We start from the raw sequence: 23014 nt of genomic DNA, 5'->3' as shown, positions 1-23014 counted from the left end.
GTACTTATGTCTGATTTAAAAAATAAAGCCAAATGAGTGTGCTGTGAACTAAAAAGAAAGGTTATGACAGCAGTCATGTTTGAGAGACAGGCTCCCTTCACTGTGACACTGGCAGCTAGGAACTACATAAACAAACCAATTCAATTTTACCCAGAAACTCACTGATGAAAATGTGGTTGCCATTCAGTGAGGAAATATAGCCTGGTCCCAGATCTGTTTGTGCTCTTTGCTATAAGACGTTGGCAAGAAAGCAGAAACAAACAGGCACCCAGGCAAGTCTAAAAAAAATGAACCATCGCACTGATTTAAAAGTGAATGGTATCTTGTTTCTGTGATGATACAGCCATCATGCAGCGACAGGTGTTGCTATGGTATGAAATATGTCATGCAATACATGATAACACAAACACACTGCCTCACCCTCTCACCACCCCACTCTCTAGATAGTTGACCCGGATGAACTTCCCAAAGCGGCTGGAGTTGTTGTTCTGTGCCGTCTTCGCGTTGCCAAACGCCTATTTAGAAACAGAGCGAGAGGAGATATTATTTACAGTTACAAAAACTGATGAGGTACTGTAAAGGGCTGGGTCACCATAAGCTAAATCTAATATTTGGCATTTTTACAAACACTACAAATACAGTGCCTTCAGAAAGTATTCATACCCCTCGACTTATTCCACATTTTGCTGTGTTACAGCCTGAATTCAAAATGGGTTAAATATATTTTCTCATTCATCTACACACAATACCCCATAATGACAAAGCGAAAACGTGTTTAGAAATTTTGGCAAATTGATTTAAAATGAAATACAGAAATATCTAATTCACAGAGGTATTCACACCCCTGGGTCAATACATGTCAGAATCACCTTTGCCAGCGATTACAGCTGTGAGTCTCTGGGTAAATCTAAGAGCTTTGCACACCTGGATTGTACAATAGTTGTACATTCTTTTTTTTAATCAGTGCTAGACAGCCATTTTCAAGTCTTGCTATATATTTTCAAGACAATTTAAGTCAAAACTGTAACTAGGCCACTCAGGAATACATGTCGTTTTGGTAAGCAACTCGTGTACGTGCATTCGGAAATTATTCAGACCCCTTCACTTTTTCCACAGTTACATTATAGCCTTATTCTAAAATTGATTAAAATAAAAATCTCAATCTACACACAATACCCCATAATGACAAAGCAAAAACAGGTTTTTAGAATTAAAAAACAAAAATACATTATTTACATAAGTATTCAGACCCTTTGCTATGAGACTTGAAATTGAGCTAAGGTGCATCCTGTTTCCATAGATACTCCTTGACATGTTTCTACAACTTGGAGTCCACCTGTGGTAAATTCAATTGATTGGACATGATTTGGAAAGGCACACACCTGTCTATATAAAATGTACCATAGTTGACAGTGCATGTCAGAGCAAAAACCAAGCCATGAGGTCAAAGGAATTGTCCGTAGAGCTACGGGACAGGATTGTGTCGAGGCACAGATCTGGGGAAGGGTACCAAAATGTCTGCAGCATTGAAGGTCCCCAAGAAAAGTGACCTCCACCATTCTTAAATAGAAGACGTTTGGAAACACCAAAACTCTTCCTAGAGCTGGCCACTCAGCCTAACTGAGCAATCGGTGGAGAAGGGTCACTCTGACAGAGCTCCAGAGTTCCTTTCTGGAGATGGGAGAACCTTCCAGGAGGACAACCATCTCTGCAGCACTCCACCAATCAGGCCTTTATGGTAGAATGGCCAGACGGAAGCCACACCTCAGAAAAAAAAGGACACGACAGCCCGCTTGCAGTTTGCCAAAAGGCACATGAAGGACTTTCAGACCATGAGAAACAAGATTCTCTGGTCAGATGAAACCAAGATTGAAATATTCACCATCCCTATGGTGAAGCATGGTGGTGGCAGCATCATGCTGTGGGGATGTTTTTCAGCGGCAGAAACTGGGTGGCTAGTCAGGATCAAGGAAAAGATGAATGGAGCAAAGTACAGAGAAATCCTTGATGAAAACCTGCTCCAGAGCGCTCAGGACCTCAGACTGGGGCAAAGGTTCAGCTTCCCACAGAACAACGACCCTAAAGTACACAGCCAAGACAACGACGGAGTGGCTTCGGGACAAGTCTCTGAATGTCCTTGAGTGGCCCAGCCAGAGCCCGGACTTGAACCCGATGGAACATCTCTTGAGATACCTGAAAATTGCTGTGCAGCAACGCTCCCCCATCCAGCCTGACAGAGCTTGAGAAGATCTGCAGAGAAGGGGAGAAGCTCCCCAAATACAGGTGTGCCAAGCTTGTAGCGTCATACCCAAGAAGACGCAAGGCTGTAATCGCTGCCAAAGGTGCTTTAACAAAGTACTGAGTAAAGAGTCTGAATGCAACATGTAGATTTTTTATAAAATGTCCAAAAATTCTAAAAACCTATTTTTGCTTTGTCTGTATTGGTATTGTGTGTCTATTGATGAGGGAAAAAATATATTTAATCCATTTTAGATAAGGCTGTAACGTAACAAAATGTGGAAAAAGTAAAAGGGGTCTTAATACTTTCTGAATGCACTGTATACATATATTTGGCCTTGTGTTTTAGGTTATTGTCCTGCTGAAAGGTGAATTTGTCTCCCAGCGTCTGTTGGAAAGCAGACTGAAGCAGATTTTCCTCTAGTATTTTGCATGTGCTTAGCGCTATTCCTTGCCGGTTACAAGCATACCCATAACATGATGCAGCCACCACCATGCTTGAAAATATGAAGAGTGGTACTCAGTGATGTGCTGTGTTTGCTCCAAACATAACGTTTTGTATTCAGGATATAGGTTATTTCTTTGCCAATATGTTTTGGAATATTTGTATTCTGTACAGGCTTCCTTCTTTTCACTCTGTCACTTAGGTTAGTATTGTGGAGTAACTACAATGTTGTTTATCCATCCTCAATTCTCCTATCACAGCCATTAAACTCTAACTGTTTTAAAGTCACCATTGGCCTCGGTGAAATCCCTGAACAGTTTCCTTCCTCTTAAGAAGGACGCCAGTATCGTTGTAGTGATTGGGTGTATTGACACAGTATTAATTACACTTTGAATGGTGTAACTTCACCATGCTCAAAGGGATATTCAGCGTCTGCTTTTTTTTGTTTACCCATCTACCAATAGGTGTCCTTCTTTGCGAGGCATTGGAAAATCTCCCTCATCTTTGTGGTTGAATCTGTTTGAAATTCACTTCTCGACCGAGGGACCTTCCAGAGAATTCTATGTGGGGTAGAGAAATGCTGTAGTCATTAAAAAAAACATGTGAAACCCTATTGTTGCACACAGATTGAGTCCATGCAACTTATTACGTGACTTGTTAAGCAAATGTTTACTTCTAAACTGATTTAGGCTTACAATAACTAAAAGGGTTGAATATTGATTGTCTAAAGACATTTTAGCTTTTAATTTTAAATAACAATTCCATAATTCCACTTTGACATTATGGGGTATTGATGGAAGGCCAGAGAAACAAAAATCGCAATTTAATAAATGTTATATTCAGGCTGTAACACAACAAAATGTGGAAAAAGACAAGGGTTGTGAATACTTTCTGAAGGCACTGTAAATGCTTCACAATTCACAAAAAATGTAATTAGCTGATGAAGATATCATAGAACCAAACGTATAAGATCTCCTAAGCCTGAGTTTACCACACACGGAACTCTGCTATTCAACCAGAAGGCTTCTTCATATTCCGAATATATCGAACGGCGGGTTCTGGTAAGAGTCGAGGAGGAGGGGTGTGTTTCCCTACAAACAATTCCTGTTGTACCAAAATTGAAAACAAAATGTCCACTTTGACATTATGGGGTATTGTGTGTAGGCCAGTGACACAAAATCATAATTTTATAAATGTTAAAAGGCTGTAACAACAAAATGTGGAAAAAGTCAAGGGGTGTGAATACTTTCTGAAGGCACTGTACTGTATGGTGTTGCTGTGAGACATTAACTAAATCTGTTTGACGAGCGGATACTGTATGTTTAAAAGGTCCAATGCAGCATTTTTTTTTTATTATCTCAATATCAAATCATTTCTGGGTAACAATTACCTGGGAGCGGTTTGAGTGGGGAGGTGAAAAGGGAAAATGTGCTGTTATTGGCAGAGAGGTTTAGAACTCTCTTATTGGTCTATTAACTTTTTACCGCATGTTTAGATCACCATGGAAGGCCAACACTGACACCGTGATGGTTTTCAGAGGGATGTTGTGATTATGACACCATGACAATTATGAAACCAGTCCTTCTCAGATTACCACGTTAGTCAGAGAGAGTCATAAGCACAGTCACAATCAGAGTCCTGATTGATAGATGATTTTGTATGCGATTTGTAGGAAATACGCACCAGTTACTGAGAATAAAATGGAATTTTCAGGACTTTTTGGAGAGTAAAAATGTATTTCCATTCAAAATCCTATTTTCACTATACCTTAATCCCAAAGCCTAAAATAGAACAAATTCAGGACATGGGGAAAACAATATTTAAAAAATCCTGACTTTTCACATTCTTTCTTGTTTTCAAACCTTGACAGGACGTTCTGGTCCTGATAATGTAGGAAAACATGCACGCGCACACACACACGTACACACCCCTCCAAAAGTATTGGGACAGTGAACATGTTGTTGTTTGGCTCTGTAGTCCAGCACTTTGAATTTGAAATGATACATATTGGGTGAACCCTTTAGAAATTACAGCACTTTTTGTACATAGTCTCCCCCCCCCCCCCCCCCTTATTTTAGGGGACCAAAAGCAATAGAAATCAATGGTAAATTATGTATTGTGTCATTCTGGAGAAACTATTTTTTGTAAATAAAAATAGAATATGTTTCTAAACACTTTAATGTGGATGCTGCCATGATTACAGAAAGTCCTGAATGAATTGTGAATAATGATGAGTGAGACAGTTACAAAATGCTAACCTCCCCTGTTATTGTAATGGTGAGAGGTTAGCATATTTTCACAATTTTTGGGCCCACTGAACATGACCCAGACTCCACCCCTACAGAAGAACAGTATTTGGGTTGAGGTGGTGGTGGTGTATTGGAGGATTCCAATGAGGGCTACAGTACAGTAGGGGATCCTGTCTTGACACGTCAGGGCTGTGCCTTCACAGGCCTCTATACAGCCTCCGTACATACAGTATTACTTTGAACACTCTGATCCTCTCTCTCCCCCCTCCCTCTCTCCCCCCCTTCCCATCTCCTTTGTCTCTCTCTTGCTCTCTTTCTACCCCTCTCTCTCCTCTCCCTCCAAATCCGCCTCTTCTATATCTCGCTCCCTCCCCCAACAACAGCCAAGTGTGCAAGTAAAACTGACTGCTAGGCTGCTAGAGCCTGAGGAATGTTCCTCCCTCCTCTCCATAGTGAAGTAAACACTATGAGTTATCATCCTCTTTCAAACACAGCTTTTACTTTCCAACAAGAAATATCTGGAAATACGTCTTGGCTTGTTCTGGGTTCTCCACTCCTCTTTCCCTCTCTCTCGGTCTCTCCACCTCTCCTCTTACTCTCTCTGTCTCCTCTAGCCAACGCCCCAACACGGCCTCCATAATACACATTCCCCTATGGAGCTGTAGGGCCCGAACAGAGCAGCAACCAACCCCTCCCTCACACAATAACCAGCCAATCAGCTACTCTCTGATTGGCATGTGAGGGACAGAGATATTCCCCATAACAGTTTGACTCGTTACAAAAAAAAAAAAAAAAAAAAAATGAAGAACGAGACCCTAAACATAGGGACCTGGCTGCTAGAAATAGTCAACAGCTCTTGGTCTTGTGTGTTTATTAAAAATAGTGCTCCTAACCATACATCTCGGTTTGCCTCTGCTGTGTTCAAGGAAGTGAAATGGAGCTCAACCAAAGAACAATACACAGAAGAAAAAGTTCCAGCTCTAAATGATCACTGCCCGAAGGTTTGCTGTAGGCCAGCTCTGGAAAGACACGTTTATTGCAGGCCTACGTCTCCTAACCATGGGAAGTGACTGTCGTTTTTGGCATGCTCTCAGATAGAGGGAAGTGGGGCCTAGGTCCCTGCAATCATAGCATTAACTCTCATAATGGGGAGTCCATCAGGACACCAGAGGTTGGTCCAAAACACTGTAGATAATCTGGGCTTGTTTTAATAAAATGTCTCAGAGTAGGAGTGCTAGCCTGACGACTCACACTTAATGATTCCGCTGCTCTGTTGTTCGCTACATACTTTAATCTGAGACTGCCATCATTGAAGTTGTTTGTGGTGATGAGGGGCAAGAGGGGCCTTTTACAAAACAAAGTAATCATCGATGGGTTCATCTCCAACCAATCACAGTATCAAAGTCTATTGCGAACTTTCAAACTGCTGCTATACCTACGTGTGTTCTGGCTCTGGCCAAATCAGACGGCGGGGAGGTACTCCAGGCTCATTGCGGATAAGAAACTAACGTCCGTGAGCGTGCCGTGGTGTTTGGCCGGCGCAAGGAGTCTGGGTAGCCAGGCAATAGGAGTGCTGGTCTAGGATCAGTTTTGCCTTTTAGATCATAATGAATAAGATTGGAGGGGGACACAGAGTAAATCACATTACTTCCAAAATACTATAGTTTACTACGTTGCCTAAAAATAAAAATGTATCACTCATGTCTCCCGCTCCTAAAAGGTAGGCCATAGAAAGAGCTCAAGATAAAGTGCAAGTCTCTCCAACTCTGCCCTCTTCAAACTAAGTCAAGCCTATTGGCTGATTATAGCCCAGTAATACTGATAGCTTAATATAAAATGTGCCATGGGAGAATCTCTGGTAGTTTAACCTATGCTATTTCTTATGTTATTTTGATATTGCCTATAGGGCGCAAAATTGCTGGAACCATGGCTGTCAAGTGAGCTGCGTCACATATGCCTAAAATAACATTGAGGGACTGCGGTTGGGCTTGGGACCAGTTATTGTGGTAGTGGGTGGGAGTCGGACAGAAAGCCAGAGGGTGCAGTATGAAAAGCTACGGGTGCAGGAGGGATGAAGAAATCAGTCCCATGCAGACCTCTACCCTGGACCTTGTTGCTTATTAGTGCCAACTGCAGAGGCACACCTTAACAAGGCACACCTGTTCATTGAAATGCATTCCAGGTGACTACCTCATGAAGGTGGTTGAGAGAATGCCAAAAGTATGCAAAGCTGTCATCAAGGCAAAGGGTGGCTACTTTGAAGAATCTTTTGATTCTTTTACTTTGAAGAATCTTTGATCCGGGAACAGACTATCTTGGGAAGAGGTGGGAGTGTGGGGCACAGCCCTACTTTGTGCCTTATGTAACCCGTTACTAATGACAGTACTGCACTTATACAGTAATAACAGAACAGTGGTCTAAGCAGACATACGCAGCTTTCAGAAAGTATTCATACCCCTTGACTTATTCCACATTTTGTTGTATTACAGCCTGAATTCAAAATGTATTAAAATGCATCTTTCCCCCTCATCCATCTACACACAAATAGCCCATAATGACAAAGTGAAAACATGTATGTAAATTTATTGAACATGAAATACAGAAATATCTCATTTATATAAGTATCCACACCCCTGAGTCAATACATTGTAGAAGCACCTTTGGCAGCAATTACAGCTGTGAGTTTAAGAGCTTTCCACACCTGAATTGTGCAACATTTGCCTGTTATTCAAGCTCTGTCAAATTGGTTGTTGATCATTGCTAGACAACCATTTTCAGGTATTGCCATACAGTTTGGAATTAAATTGGCTTGAAAATCTAACAACTCGGCCACTCAGGAACATTCAATGTCTTCTTGGTAAGCAACTCCAGTGTAGACTGGCCTTGTGTTTTAGGTTATTGTCCCGCTGAAAGGTGAATTCATCTCCCAGTGTCTGGTGGAAAGCAGACAACCAGGTATTCCTCTAGGATTGTGCCTGTGCTTAGCTCCATTCCGTTTCTTTATTATCCTGGAAAACTCCCCTGTCCTTAACAAGTATACCCATAACATGATGCAGCCACCACTATGCTTGAAAATATGAAGATGTACTCAGTAATGTGTTGTATTTCATTTGCCCCAAAATTGACACTTTGTATTCAGACAAAAAGTTAAATTGCTTTGACCATTTTTTTGCAATTTTACTTTAGTGCCTTATGCAAACAGGATGCATGTTTTGGAATATTTTTTATTCTGTACAGTCTTCCTTCTTTTCACTCTGTCAATTCAGTTAGTTTTGTGGAGTAACTACAATGTTGTTGATCCATCCTAAATTCTATCACAGCCATTACACACTCTGTAACTGTTTTAAAGTCACCATTGGCTTCATGGTGAAATCCCTGAGCTGTTTCCTTCCTCGCCGGCAACGGAGTAAGAAAGGATGCCTGCATCTTTGTAGTGACTGGGTGTATTGATACACCATCCAAAGTGTAATAACTTCACCATGCTCAGAGGGATATGGGAATGTCAGCTTTTTATTAAATGTTTTACCCATCTACAAATAGGTGCCCTTCTTTGCAAGACAATGGAAAACCTCCCTAGTCTTTGTGGTTGAATCTGTGTTTGAAATTCACTGCTAGACTGACGGTATGTGTGGGGTACAGAGATGAGGTAGTCATTCAAAAATCATGTTAAAAACTTATTGCACGCAGTGAGTCCATGCAACTTATGTGCATGGACTGAAATGAAATGTTAAACACATTTTTACACTTTAGGATTGCCATAACATAGGGGTTGAATACTTATTGACTCAAGACATTTCAGTTTTTCATTTAGAATGAATAAAAAATAAATCTATAAAAATTATTCTACTTCGACATTATGGGGTATTGTGTGTAGGCCAGTGACACAAAATCTCAATTTAGTCCATAAAAAATAAATAATCAGGCTGTAACAACAGAAATGGAAAAAGTTAAGGGGTGTGAATAGTTTCTTGAAGGCACTGTAATAGAATCAAGATCAAGTCAACAAGATATTTGTATCTAAAAGAAACAATGCTAAAGTAGTGTGTAGGTTAGTAAAGAAGCACGACCGTAAATGAGAAAGGCACCGGCACAACAATGATATGGAAAACTACACACAGTTTTCTACTGAAAGAGAACCAATGGCTCTCATTAACCTTTTTGTCATGATTTTGCACAACTTCCGGCACGCATGAACTGTGAACACAGGCTGTACTTTACAGTTTCAGACAGTGGCCTATAGGCTATTGTGGCTAGTTGAGCATAATGTAGGCCTACCAACAAAACCAATGGACCAAATGCCATAACCCCACTGGAAAAAAACTGGTTGAATCAATGTTGTTTTCACATAATTTCAACCCAAAAATGCAATGTGATGACGGTGAATCAAAGTGGAAAACCCATTAGATTAGAAAAAAGTTAGCATAAGGGAATTTCGTCTTTTTTTTCACCCAAGTTTGAACCAAAATCCAATGACATGGTGAAACTTTGTTGATTTCACGTTAGTTGACAACTCAAAACAAATGTAAATCAAAACTAGACGTCTGTGCCGTGGGACATTTTCACATGGATATAGCTGTTGACTTCTATGATATCGCCTACAATAGCCAATATGTGGTGTTCAATGTAGGCCAACATTCCATGAGACTTTATCAAAACATTATGCTTGGCATTAACCATTTTAGGAATTATGTTTAACTTGTCACAATTGGCCAAAAAGGTGACTGAAAGTGGCATTGTATCATGATAGGATGCAAGAAACCGCTTTCAATTAATTGTTATCATTACCATTAAGAGAATCATACAGAAATGTGTGCTACCCTCTGCCTATTGGCTTATTTGCACTTTCAAGCCCGTCTCAAAATAGGACACTTTCCCTTTAAGACAAAAAAAAAGCTCACCTGACTTGCTTTTCAAATACAGTTAGACATGTACAAGTTTTGTGATCTTGTAGGAAACAATCACTCCCCCATTGCTGAACAAAATTAGCCATAACTGGGCAAGTCACTCACAAGCTAGGAAAGAATATCGGGATATGTGCACAATCGGTTGTTCTGTGATCTCAAATGGGCATATAGGCTACTCTACAACTGCTCATGCATGCCTGTGAAATAGAACAAGGCTACTCCGACGCGCTCTTTAACCTACAACAAAATAACCATATATCCACAGTAGAGGAAAGATGGTGTACATTTTAGTGAAGTTCAATCTCGTGCATCTCTGCGTCAGCTTGCAATTCTTCAGCACGGGACTGCTCCAGGAGCTTCGTGGTTGCATGTACGTAGCTTAGAGGGAACACTGGCCAGAGCATAACTGAGACAGAGTGACTAGCTGGCTGACTGGCTGTTACAGAAGCAATCACTGTAATGGTGGTATTCATTTCGCTGAAAAGGTGTTCCCCCTCAAACCTGACTGAGCACTATTCACTCAGCAGCTGGAATGCAGCTCTGGCAGAACTGTTTTGCTCACTAGCCCTGAAAACTGAATAGGAAACAAACCGGAGAGACAACAGCTGTTTGTCGGGTTACTCATTGCTACTCATCCAGTTGTAAATAGCAGTGATAAATAAACAGAGGAACAACAATATCTTATTCAATGAACCATGAAATATTGTTTGTGATGTGGTTGCAGTGGGTAGGTTGGAGGTCACACTTCCAGGTGCAAACAGTAAGCTCTCTCTGTGTGTGTGTGTGTGTGTGTGTGTGTGTGTATGTGTGTGTGTGTGTGTTTTCAACTCACGTACATAGTTTCCTGTCTGCCCTAGAGTGCCTCGTTTATTGCATAGTGAGCTGAGTTCTCATCTGAAGACTTTTCACAGAAAGAGAAACTCAAACTACTGTAGCTCCGACCGGGATCTCGTCTCTGGATACAAGTCTAGCTCAGTAACACTTCTCACTTTATTATGAAGTCTCCTAATGCGTTATTAACATTAATAGTAGTGATGTGACAAATAGACAACTGCCTTTTTCTTAAAAAAAAAAAAATGGTTTTCCATTAAAACAAATAGGAATAAAATGACAAAAATCCACCTCAATTCTCAATGCAGAATAATGGTCTTATTATGTACTGTGTGTATTAGAGGTCGACCGATTAAATCGGAATGGCCGTTTTATTAGGGCCGATTTCAAGTTTTCATAACAATCAGTAATCAGCATTTTTGGACACCGATTATGGCCGATTACATTGCACTCCATGAGGAGACTGCGTGGCAGGCTGACTACCTGTTATGCGAGTGCAGCAAGGTGCCACGGTAAGGTGCTAGCTAGCATTAAACTTATCTTTTTAAAAAACAATCAATCTTAACATAACTAGTGATTAACTAGACATGGTTGATGATATTACTAGTTTATCTAGCTTGTCCTGAGTTCCATATAATCGATGCGGTGCCTGTTAATTTATCATTGAATCACAGCCTACTTTCCCAAACAGGTGATTTAACAAGCGCATTCGCGAAAAAAGCACTGTCGTTGCACCAATGTGTACCTAACCATAAACATCAATGTCTTTCTTAAAATCAATACACAAGTATATATTTTTAAACCTGCATATTTAGATAATATTGCCTGCTAACATGATTTTTTTTAAACTAGGGAAATTGTGTCACTTCTCTTGCGTTCTGTGCAACAGAGTCAGGGTAAATGCAGCAGTTTGGGCCGCCTGGCTCGTTGCGAACTAATTTGCCAGAATTGTACATAATTATGACATAACATGGAAGGTTGTGCAATGTAACGGCAATATTTACACTTATGGATGCCACCCGTTAGATAAAATACGGAACGGTTCCGTATTTCACTGAAAGAATAAACGTTTTGTTTTCGAAATGATAGTTTCCGGATTTGACCATATTAAATGACCTAATTCTTGTATTTCTGTGTGTTATTATATTAGAATTAAGTCTATGATTTGATAGAGCAGTCTGACTGAGCAGTGGTAGGCAGCAGCATGCTCGTAAGCATTCATTCAAACAGCACTTTCCTGCATTTGCCAGCAGCTCTTCGCTGTGCTTCAAGCATTGCACCGTTTATGACTTAAAGCCTATCAACTCCCGAGATTAGGCTGGCAATACTAAAGTACCTATTAGAACATCCAATAGTCAAAGGTATATGAAATACAAATCATAGAGAGAGAAATAGTCCTATAATTCCTATAACAACTACAACCTAAAACTTCTTACCTGGGAATATTGAAGACTCATGTTCAAAGGAACCACCAGCTTTCATATGTTCCCATGTTCTGAGCAAGGAACTTAACCCTTAGCTTTTTTACATGGCAAATATTGCACTTTTACTTTCTTCTCCAAGACTTTGTTTTTGCATTATTTAAACCAATTTGAACATGTTTCATTATTTATTTGAGACTAAATTGATTTTATTGATGTATTAAGTTAAAATTAAAGTGTTCAAAAAGTATGGTTGTAATTGTCATTATTACAAATATATATATAAAATAAAATAAATTAAAAAGGCAGATTAATCAGTATCGGCATTTTTTGGTCCTCCAATAATTGGTATCGGCGTTGAAAAATCATAAAATCGGTCGACCTCTAGTATGCATGACCGCTAGGGCTGGGCAAGGGAATTACACGATATATACAAAAGTATGTGGACAACCTTTCAAATGAGTAGATTCGGCTATTTCAGCCACACCCGTTGCTGACAGGTGTATAAAATTGAGCACACAAGTCAGTTCGTCAAATTTCTGCTGCTCAGGTGCTCAGGTCAACTGAAAGTGCTCTTATTGTAAAGTGGAAACGTCTAGGAGAAACAATGGCTCAGCCGTAGGCCACACAAGCTCACAGAATGGGACCGCCGAGTGCTGAAACGCTCAAAAATCATCTGTTCTCGGTTGCAACGCTCACTAGAGTTGCAAACTGCCTCTGGAAGCAACGTCAGCACAAGAACTGCTCATTGTGAGCTTCATGAAATGGGTTTACATGGCCGAACGTGGCATAAAGCTCGCCGCCATTGGACTCTGGAGCAGTGGAAACGCATTCTCTGGAGTGATGAATCACGCTTCATCTGGCAGTTTGAAGGACGAATCTGGGTTTGGCAGATGCCAAAAGAACGATACCTGCCTGAATGCATAGTGCCAACTGTAAAGTTTGGTGGAGGAGGAATAATGGTCTGGGGCTGTTCTTCATGGTTTGGGCTAGGCACCTTAGTTCCAGTGAAGGGAAATCTTAAGGCTACAGCATACAATGACATTCTAGACGATTCTGTGCTTCCAACTTTGTGGCAACAATCAGCATGACAATGCCCCCCATGCACAAAGCGAGGTCCATAAGAAATGGTTTGTCAAGATCGGTGTGGAAGAACTTGACTGGCCTGCACAGAGCCCTGACCTCAACCCCATTGAACACCTTTGGGATGAATCGCAGCAATGTTCTAACATCTAGTGTAATGCCTTCCCAGAGGAGTGGAGGCTGTTATAGCAGCAAAAGGGGGGACCAACTCCATATTAATGCCCATGATTTTGGAATGAGATGTTTGACGAGCAGGTATCCACATACTTTTGTTCATGTAGTGTATATCTACTGCAGTCATATGCCCTTGAAAGCACCTCGGCACGTTTGTTGGTTTTTAAGGCTACACTACGGCTTTTTAAATGCAGACACAAAACCTTCTCTGGAGATAGAAACTATGCACCACTGAACGGGCCTTTTACTTGCCTGCAAAGGAATGCTGCTTCTGAAGCAGGCCTAACACCCCCCCACACACACTTACCTCCAGCACAGGCCCAGCTCCCAGTATGGTTCTCTTCACCCCGCTGCTGTAGCCCTTCTGACCCAACGCCGTCAGACAGTGAATAAGGAAGTTGGTGCTCTGGGTCTTCCCTGATCCGCTCTCCCCTGATATCACCACACACTGGTTCTCCTGCTGCTTCAGCATGGTGTGGTATGCCACGTCCGCCACTGCAAAGATGTGAGGGCTTAATTTTCCAAGTGGCTGGTTGTTGTACATCATGACATACTTAGGGTTGTAGATGGGCAGGAACTTGAATGGGTTAATTGCCACCAGGATGCCCCTGGCGTACGTGTAGATGTTGTGTTTGTAGAAGCGCAGGCGCAAGGCGGCCAGGATAGTGTCCTCGGTCAGGGTGGAGAGGCTGCACAAGTCATCATATTCCTCTAATGAAGGTACCCCACCACCATCCGTCTCTGACCCCAGAGCCCCTGCACCTCCCTGGGCTTGGAGGATGAAGTAATACCCCTTCTCCTGGGGATGCCGTTTTCTGGCCCCTGGGGGCCAAAGCAACACCCTCTCCACAGGCATCTCAGTGTCCCCTAGCCTCCTCTCCTCCCCTTCAGCCTGCCTGACTTCCAGCAGGGCGTACGGACTGGTCATGTCCAGGCCCAGAGTGGCCACTGCTTTCTGGATAACCATGGCCGCTGTGGCCCCTGGGCTGACCTGGAGAGTACAACATGCTGCTTTGTCCTGGGACAGACGTGGGTAGATCTGGAGGAAGACGGCCTGCGGCTGCTGTTGTTGATCTATGTCCAGGCTGGCCGCTCCTATCACACCGTCAGACACACTCATCCTGCTGGCTGACACACAAACAGGACCTCTCCAGCATACCTCACTAGCACTGCCCTCCTCCAATCATGATGTAACCACTGGGTAGGGAGAGAGGGAGAAGAATGCGGTAGAGTCAGGGAGGAGTATGGGAGATACAGTGGAGTCGGAAAGCATTCAGACCTTTTCACTTTTCCCACATTTTGTTAAGTTATAGCCTTATTCTAAAACAGATACAATTGCTGTTTTTTCTCATTAATCTACACACAATACCCCATAATGACGAAGCAAAAACAGGTTTTTAGAAATGTTTGTAAATGTAAAAAAACTGAAATAATACATTTACATAAATATTCAGACCCTTTACTCAGTACTTTGTTGAAGCAACTTTGGCAGTGATTAGTCTCAAGCCTTTTTGTGTATGACTCTACAAGCTTGGCACAGCTGTATTTGGGGAGATTCTCCCATTCTTCTCTGCAGATCCTCTCAAGCTCTGTCAGCTTGGATGGAGAGCGTCGCTGCACAGCTCTCCAGAGATGTTCGATCAGGTTCAAGTCCGGGCTCTGGCTGGGCCACTCAAGGACATTCAGAGACTTGTCCCGAAGCCACTCATGCGTTGTCTTGACTGTGTGCTTAGGGTTGTTGTTCTGTTGGAAGGGGAACCTTCGCCCCAGTCTGAGGTCCTGAGCCCTCTGGAGAAGGTTTCCACCAAGGATCTCACTGTAATTTGCTCCCTTCATCTTTCCCTTGTTCCTGACTAGTCTCCCAGTCCCTGCCGCTGAAAAACATCCCCACAGCATGATGCTTCCTCCACCATGCTTCACCGTAGGGATGGTGCCAGGTTACCTCCATACATGACGCATGGCATTGAGGCAAAAGAGTTCCCATCAGACCAGAGAATCTTGTTTCTCATGGTCAGAGTCCTTTAGGTGCGTTTTGGCAAACTCCAAGTGGGCTGTCATGTGCCTTTTACTGTAGAGTGGTCACTCTACCATGAAGGCCTGACTGGTGGAGTGCTGCAGAGATGGTTGTCCCATCTCCACAGTGGAACTCTGGAGCTCTATTAGAGTGACCATTGGGTTCTTGGTCACCTCCCTGACCAAGGCCCTTCCCCCCCAATTGCAAAGTTTGCCCAATGTGTTCTTGGGGACCTTCAATGCTACAGAAATGTTTGGTACCCTTCCCCAGATCTGTGCCACGACACAATCCTGTCTCTGAGCTCTACGGACAATTCCTTTGACCTCATAACTTGGTTTTTGCGCTGACATGCACTGTCAACTATGAGACCTTATATAGACAGATGTGTGCCTTTCCGAATCATTTCCAATTAATTGAATTTACCACAGGTGGACTTCAATCAAGTTGTAGAAACATCTCAAGGATGATCAGCTGAACCTGGATGCACCTGAACTCGAAATCGAGTCTCATAGCAAAGGGTCTGAATACTTATGTAAGGTATTGTTTTTTATTTGGAATACATTTGCAAAACATTTTTTTTTAAACAACAGTTTTGGCTTTGTCATTATGGGGTATTGTGTAGATTGATGAGGAATTTTTTTGAATAAGGCTGTAACGTAACGAAATGTGGAAAAAGTGAAGGGGTCTCTATACTTTCTGAATGCACTGTAAACATTACAAATGGCATTAGACTGGCAATATAAGTAAAGTATTTGCATGACAGTAAATACTTATTTATCAGAACTTAAGTGGCATAGGATTATTAGAATAATTCTCCCCTTTAATTTAAGAATAAATCTGTTTAGCCATTGATAGTTGCAGAGATTTAATAGGATACTGCATCTATACAGTATAGAGCTTCACTGAAGCAGTGAGGGAAGAAACACGACACAACAAATTAGCCCAGCTTCTAAGAGAAGTGAGTGCATAGTTGTCTGTCGAGCCTGTATGCATGCAGACACCAGAAAAGGGAACAAATGTTTTCTACAGTATTTGTTCCACTAAGACAATAGCCTCTATTCCCTCTGAGCAACCAACTTTCCCACGACTGCCCTAACCTCCATTCCGTACAATATAATATTTTGTCCAATGACAATGAGATTCAACAGCTGAGTCATTCTTACTCTCCGGTGACATTTTGGACCTCATAACTTGAAGGAAAAAATCATTCATTTTTGGTGTATTCTATCAGAAAAAGGTCATGTTTGACTTTCAGAAGAACATATTGGTCAAGCTCAGGCACTTAAATCCTAATAATTATAGGCAGATTGTTCACACAATCATATTGCAACACTGTTAGGGACATTCACATAACACTTCCAAATAGTTTTAACAATGCATGCATGTACAGTACCAGTCAAAAGTTAATAAGAAGAGACTTGCTTGGGCCAAGAAACAGGAGCAATGGACATTAGACTGGTGGAATTGTTTCCTTTGGTCTAATATATCCAAATGAGAGATTTTTGGTTCCAACCACCGTGTCTTTGTAAGATGCAGAGTGGGTGAACGGATGACCTCCGAATGTGTGGTTCCCACGTGAAGGATGAAGGAGGAGGTGTGATGGTGCTTTGCTGGTGACACTGTCTGTGATTTATTTAGAATTCAAGACACACTTTACCAGCATGGCTAACACAGCATTCTGCAGCGATATGCATCTGGTTTGCGCTTAGTGGAACTATCATTTGTTTTTCAACAGGTCAATGACCCAACACACCTCCAGGCTGTGTAAGGGCTATTTAACCCAATAGAGATGGTTTGGGATGAGTTGGACCACAGAGTGAAGGAAATGAAGCCAACAAGTGCTCAGCATATGTTGGAACTCCTTCAAGACTGTTGGAAAAGCATTCCAGGTGAAGGTAGTTGAGAGAATGCCAAGAGTGTGCAAAGCTGTCATCAAGGCAACGGGTGGCTAATTTGAAGAATCTCAAATATAAAATATATTTTGATTTGTTTAACACTTTTTTGGTTACTACATGATTCCATATGTGTTATTTCATTGTTTTGATGTCTTCACTATTATTCTACAATGTAGAAAATAGTAAAAATAAAGAAAAACCCTTGAATGAGTAGGTGTCCAAACTTTTGACTGGTACTGTATATACACACATATGTAACTGTAATTAGTAAAAAAAAAAATATATATATTACCCAAATATAAATAATTAGTGACTGTCATTTATTTACTGTCTTTTCTAACAACATTTCCACCCTGTTAGGTGATAATGTGGAGCCTAAACTAGCCATAGCTCTGTGGGTGATTGAGTTTGAGCTAGCATAATGGTAAAATTTGAAGAGGATTTTATGTTTCTATAACAAACATATTTTAACATTTTGAAATTCTCTATAATTTATCCGAAACAGGTATGAGTGAGACAATTAGACAAACATCATTAAACATGTAAAAATAGATAAATCCGAGTGTATATATTTGTTTTGGAGTGGCTATACGGACACACCTGGTGCCAAAATTGATGATGTATGTCACACAGTTAAGTCGAGTGGAGACGGATTTGTTGCAGTCAGTTGCTGCAGAGCCCTTCCGAACTAGCTAGTTTAATGCTGGCAATAGCAGCATTGTGGTAGTTAACTTGTAAAATAAAGTTGTTTATTTCGATGGGCGAGGGAGAAATAACTTGTAGTATTGATCACCATCTGTATGTCACCTTCACATGCCAATTAGCAAACGTAACGACAAGCTCGTGTGAATGACCGGTACAACGGTGTTGTGTCTAGGTGCTTCCCACTGGGCAGTAGTTCCTTCACCGGGCAGCTGTATTATGTCGCTGGCAGTAGCTAACGTGGCCAATTTGTTCCATCCCACTTGATTATATTTCGAGTAGGATAGCAGCCTACACAAGAAATAACTTGTAATATTGGTACTAGTGCCAGGGGTTGGAACCGGTTCAAGGAACAGAACAGAAAAATAAGTACATTTTTACAGGAAAATAATCAGGACCGGGAACAAAAGTGATCTATACTGTTCTGAAAAGTACTGATATTTTGAAAACATGGGAACCAGTTAATTACTAACATTATTTTACGTTCCAAGCATTTTTTCCAGTCCCACAAAAAACGCAACAAAGCGCCTATGCAAAGCCCTATGCAAAGCCCCGTTTCGGTCACGCAGAAACGTATTCCAGTGTCTGCCTGCTTGCCATCTGAAAATCTTTGCCAGTGTGTGCGTGTGTAGGCTTCAAGCCCCTCCCTCTCCGGAGCATAGTCTACTAGCCTATTGACTTTACAAGCATGATTCAGAAATTATAGATATTTTTAATTACAGAAGAATGGATCAACTTTTTCAATGCTCGTTAAGGATACTATAGTTATCACGTTTCACATTGGATTTAATTGTTTTTAATTCTGGTGCTGATCTGCACACACAGCTAGCTCTGGTCCAACATTAAGCAAACACTCTGAAGTTCAAAGACATTCAATGTTCCTTCTGTAGTATCTGGGATCTACATCTGTTTATATTAGTTACTAAGCTGTTACTAAGCGGTGATGTATTACGACAGTGTTACGTTACTACACCTAATAGGAAATGTACATGCGCACTAGTGTGCCCGGGAACTGTAGAGCAGGAGAGGTTTTGACTAAACGAAAACTAACTGTACTCCCGTCTCCTGCCTGGTCATTTCTCCACAACACAAATATTACAGTGGCGACGAGGTGGTTAAACTTCTTTAACGGACATTGCTTGAAGGGAAGAATGTTGCGTGAGTAATGAAACTCAAAATAATTATGTAATTCGTCAGTTATTTTTTTATTTTCTTTCGCCAGTAAAAAAAAGGCTAAGCACTGCTAGCAGGTACAGTGTTCAAGAGCTGCCAAGTAGCAAGACTATTGGAGTCCAGAATAGCGACACTGCCCTCTGGTGGTTAAATAAATAAAAAGCTGTCATTGAACCCATTGAAATCTCAGTGGAGAAATATTGTCAAGAAGAAGAAAAAAAAAGGAAGAAGGAACGTAACAAGGTGTGTACATTATTACAAATGAGTGCAGTGAACGAAGAAATTGCAGAAACTTCTGAAGTGAAGAATTAGATGAAAATTAAGGAATACAAGGAATAAGGAAACTGAACAATTAACTGTGAAAATGGCAACCATTGGTCGCGTACCAGAGTTTGAGGCTACAAAAGAGGATTTTGATTCCTATTTGGAGCGTTTTGAGCGTTGGCTGGCTGCAAATGAAATCAAAGATGAAAAGAAAGCAGACGTATTTCTCAGTGTTTTGGGTCCAACTGAGTATGGATTGCTGAAAGGTCTCATTGAACCAATAAAAGCAGTGGAGTTGAACTATGCAGAACTGACTGAAACTCTTTCAAGGCATTTCAAGCCTAAGCCAATTCTCATTGCAGAACGTTTCAGATTTTACCAACGTCACCAGAGTCAAGGGGAAACCGTGGCTGACTACATCCTTGCTTTGAAAAGGCTGGCAAGTACATGTGAGTTTGCACTATTTCTTGATGATGCTCTTCGAGACAAGTTTGTATGTGGTCTCACAGGTGAAGCATATCACAGAAGGCTTCTGTCAGAGAAGGACCTGACCTTTCGGAAAGCCTGTGATATCGCACTTGGACTCGAGCTTGCCCACAGGGATACTATTGAGCTATCGGGATATGCAGAACGTCAGAAAGGTGTTCACAAGGTCAGTGATGCACGTGGTGAAAAAGGCTCACAAAAGTCACACTTTTCTTAGTCCCGTCCTCAAGGTTACACAAGAACAAAGCAGCCCACATCTCAAAGGTCTAAGCCAAGTTGCTACAGATGTGGGGGAGATAATCATCAGCACAGTGAATGTCGATTCCAAAATGTAAAGTGCCACAATTGTGGAAAGGTTGGACATTTACAGAAAGTGTGTAAAGCCTCAAAACGCACAGCAAGAGCGCACAAAGTGTCAGATGCAGCACAAGAAGAGGAAGGTACTACTGAAACAGTATTGGAACTGTCCACAGTGTACACAGCTCAACAACAAAAAGATGGAATCTATCTCAACATGGAGTTAGCGGGAAAACCGGTAAAAATGCAGCTGGACACCGGAGCGTCTGTATCTCTGGTTCCAGAGAGACTCTACAAAGAAAAACTGAAAGAGTGCCCTCTTCAGCCAGCGTCCATCCGCCTTTCTTCATACACTGGTGACACTATTCCTGTGTTAGGGCAGATCCAGGTACCAGTCCGGTATGAGGGGAAGGAGTGGACGCTACCGCTTGTCATTGTTAAAGGAGAAAAATCAGCCTTGCTAGGCAGAAACTGGCTACAAAAGATCAAGTTGAACTGGGGAGAAATCTTCAGTCTGAGAAAGGACAAACCAGTGAGTCAGGCTACACTCACTAACATGCTGGAGAAGCACAAAGAACTTTTCAAAGATGGCTACGGCGAAATACAAGACTTCACAGCAAAAGTCAGAGTGCAAGAAGGAACCAAGCCTATCTTTCACAAACCACGTCCAGTTCCCTATGCTCTTAAGGAAGCAGTAGAGAAGGAACTGGACCGCCTACAGAAGAATAACATAATCACGAAAGTAGCGAGGAGCGACTGGGCCGCTCCGATTGTTGTAGTCCCAAAGAAAGACAAGACCGTCAGAATGTGCGGTGACTACAAGGTCACAGTAAATCGCTGCATACTACCAGAGGAATATCCACTACCAAACGCTGAAGATCTGTTTGCCACTCTAGCTGGTGGGAAGGTTTTCAGTAAGCTGGACCTGGCATTCGCTTATCAGCAACTGAAGCTGGATCCGGAGTCAGAACAGTATCTGACCATCAATACACACAAGGGGCTATTCAGATTCAATCGATTGGCCTATGGAATCTCGACAGCTCCAGCGATATTCCAACACACAATGGATCAGATCTTGGACGGTATAGACAACGTTGTGTGCTTCATGGACGACATCCTCGTGTCAGCACCAACCATTGGAGAGCACCTTGTAGTGCTGGACAAAGTGATGTCAAGACTGGAGAAATACGGAGTGAGAATGAAACGCAGCAAGTGTGAGTTTCTCCAGGACTCAGTGGAGTATCTCGGTTACAAGATTGATGCACAAGGCCTGCACCCAACCAACAGCAAGGTGGAAGCAATCGTAAACGCACCAGCACCCACAAATATCTCAGAGCTGAGGTCATTTTTGGGGCTCCTGAACTATTACGGAAAGTTTGTGGCAAACTTGTCCACATTGTTGCATCCGCTTCACCAACTGCTGCAGGCCGATACAAAGTGGAATTGGTCCCCACAATGCGAAGAAGCATTCAAGACTTGCAAACAGCGTCTGCTAAAGAGCAAGTGGCTTGCCCACTACAACACAGAGATGAAGCTGAGACTCGCGTGTGATGCATCTCCATACGGAGTAGGAGCCGTCATCTCACATGTTCTATCGTCAGGTGAAGAACACCCTATTGCATTTGCATCACGGACTCTGTCACCAAGTGAGAAAAATTATGCTCAAATTGAGAAGGAAGCCCTGAGCATAATATTCGGAGTGAAGAAGTTTCACAAATACCTGTACGGAAGGAAGTTCCAACTGCTGACAGATCACAAGCCTCTGTTGGCCATCCTTGGACCAAAATCAGCTATACCAACCCTTGCTGCACTTCGAATGCAACGTTGGGCTCTGATATTGTTAGCCTACGACTACGAGATTGAGTACAGACGATCCAGTGATCACGCAAATGCAGATGCACTATCAAGACTACCATGCAATAGTGACTCCGACAGTGAAGATGATAGAGCAGTCTTCCAGATCTCTCTCATTGACGAACTGCCCATATCTGCTTCAGACATAGCAGAGGAAACAAGGAAAGATCCAGTGCTTTCCAAAGTCTTGGACTTAACATTAGGAGGTTGGCCAAACTTCGTAAATGACGATAACCTTCGTCCATTCATCGACAAGAAAGACCAGTTGTCCACTGATCAAGGATGTGTTCTGTGGGGATCAAGGGTGGTGGTACCTCACAAATTCCAGAGGAGACTGCTATCTGACCTGCATGAGGGACATCCAGGGATCACTCGAATGAAAGCACTCGCTCGCAGTTATCTGTGGTGGCCTGGACTGGATCAGGACATTCAACAGCATGTAGGCCACTGCTCACCTTGTGAAGCTGTTCGCAACAAGCCTGCTGCTGCAGCTCTTCATCCATGGTCCTGGGCTGCGACACCTTGGGAACGCATCCATGTGGATTACGCCGAGATTGACAAGCAACATTTCCTTGTTGTCGTCGATGTCCATTCCAAGTGGATGGAAGTGTTCCCTACTCAACTGACCACAGCTGAGAAGACCATCAATCTTCTCAGACACCTGTTCGCATCCTTTGGACTAGTCAAGGAGCTCGTATCGGACAATGGCCCTCCTTTCACGTCAAACGATTTTGAAATGTTTCTCAAGAACAATGGAGTAAGGCACATCCTGTCACCACCTTACCATCCGGCATCAAACGGAGCAGCGGAGAGAGCCGTGCAAACCTTTAAGAAGGCCTGGACTAGACTCGAGGTTCAGTCTGTGCCCACCCACCAAAGGCTTCCCCGGTTCCTGTTTACTTACCGTAACACACCACACACAGTAACGGAATGTACACCAGCTGAACTGTTTCTGAGACGCCAACCACGTACCCGCCTGACATT

General features: G+C 42.2%; 1 protein-coding gene across 1 annotated transcript in view; it reads right to left on the bottom strand.

Moving 5' to 3' along the window:
• LOC120020502 (unconventional myosin-IXb-like) overlaps positions 1–14465 on the bottom strand; it is a 62268-nt gene extending 47803 nt beyond the window's left edge. The window contains exons 1-2 of the mRNA XM_038964206.1: positions 13653–14465; positions 421–515 (exon numbers count right to left, since the gene is read on the bottom strand). Coding sequence (XP_038820134.1) covers positions 421–515; positions 13653–14465 — 908 coding nt within the window. The remainder of the gene's footprint in view (positions 1–420; positions 516–13652) is intronic.
• Positions 14466–23014: the final 8549 nt, after the last annotated feature.

Source organism: Salvelinus namaycush, chromosome 25 (genome assembly GCF_016432855.1).
Source record: "Salvelinus namaycush isolate Seneca chromosome 25, SaNama_1.0, whole genome shotgun sequence".
Lineage (NCBI taxonomy): Eukaryota > Metazoa > Chordata > Actinopteri > Salmoniformes > Salmonidae > Salvelinus > Salvelinus namaycush.
Note: the sequence above shows the minus strand (reverse complement) of the source record. Positions and strands in the feature narration are given on the sequence as shown.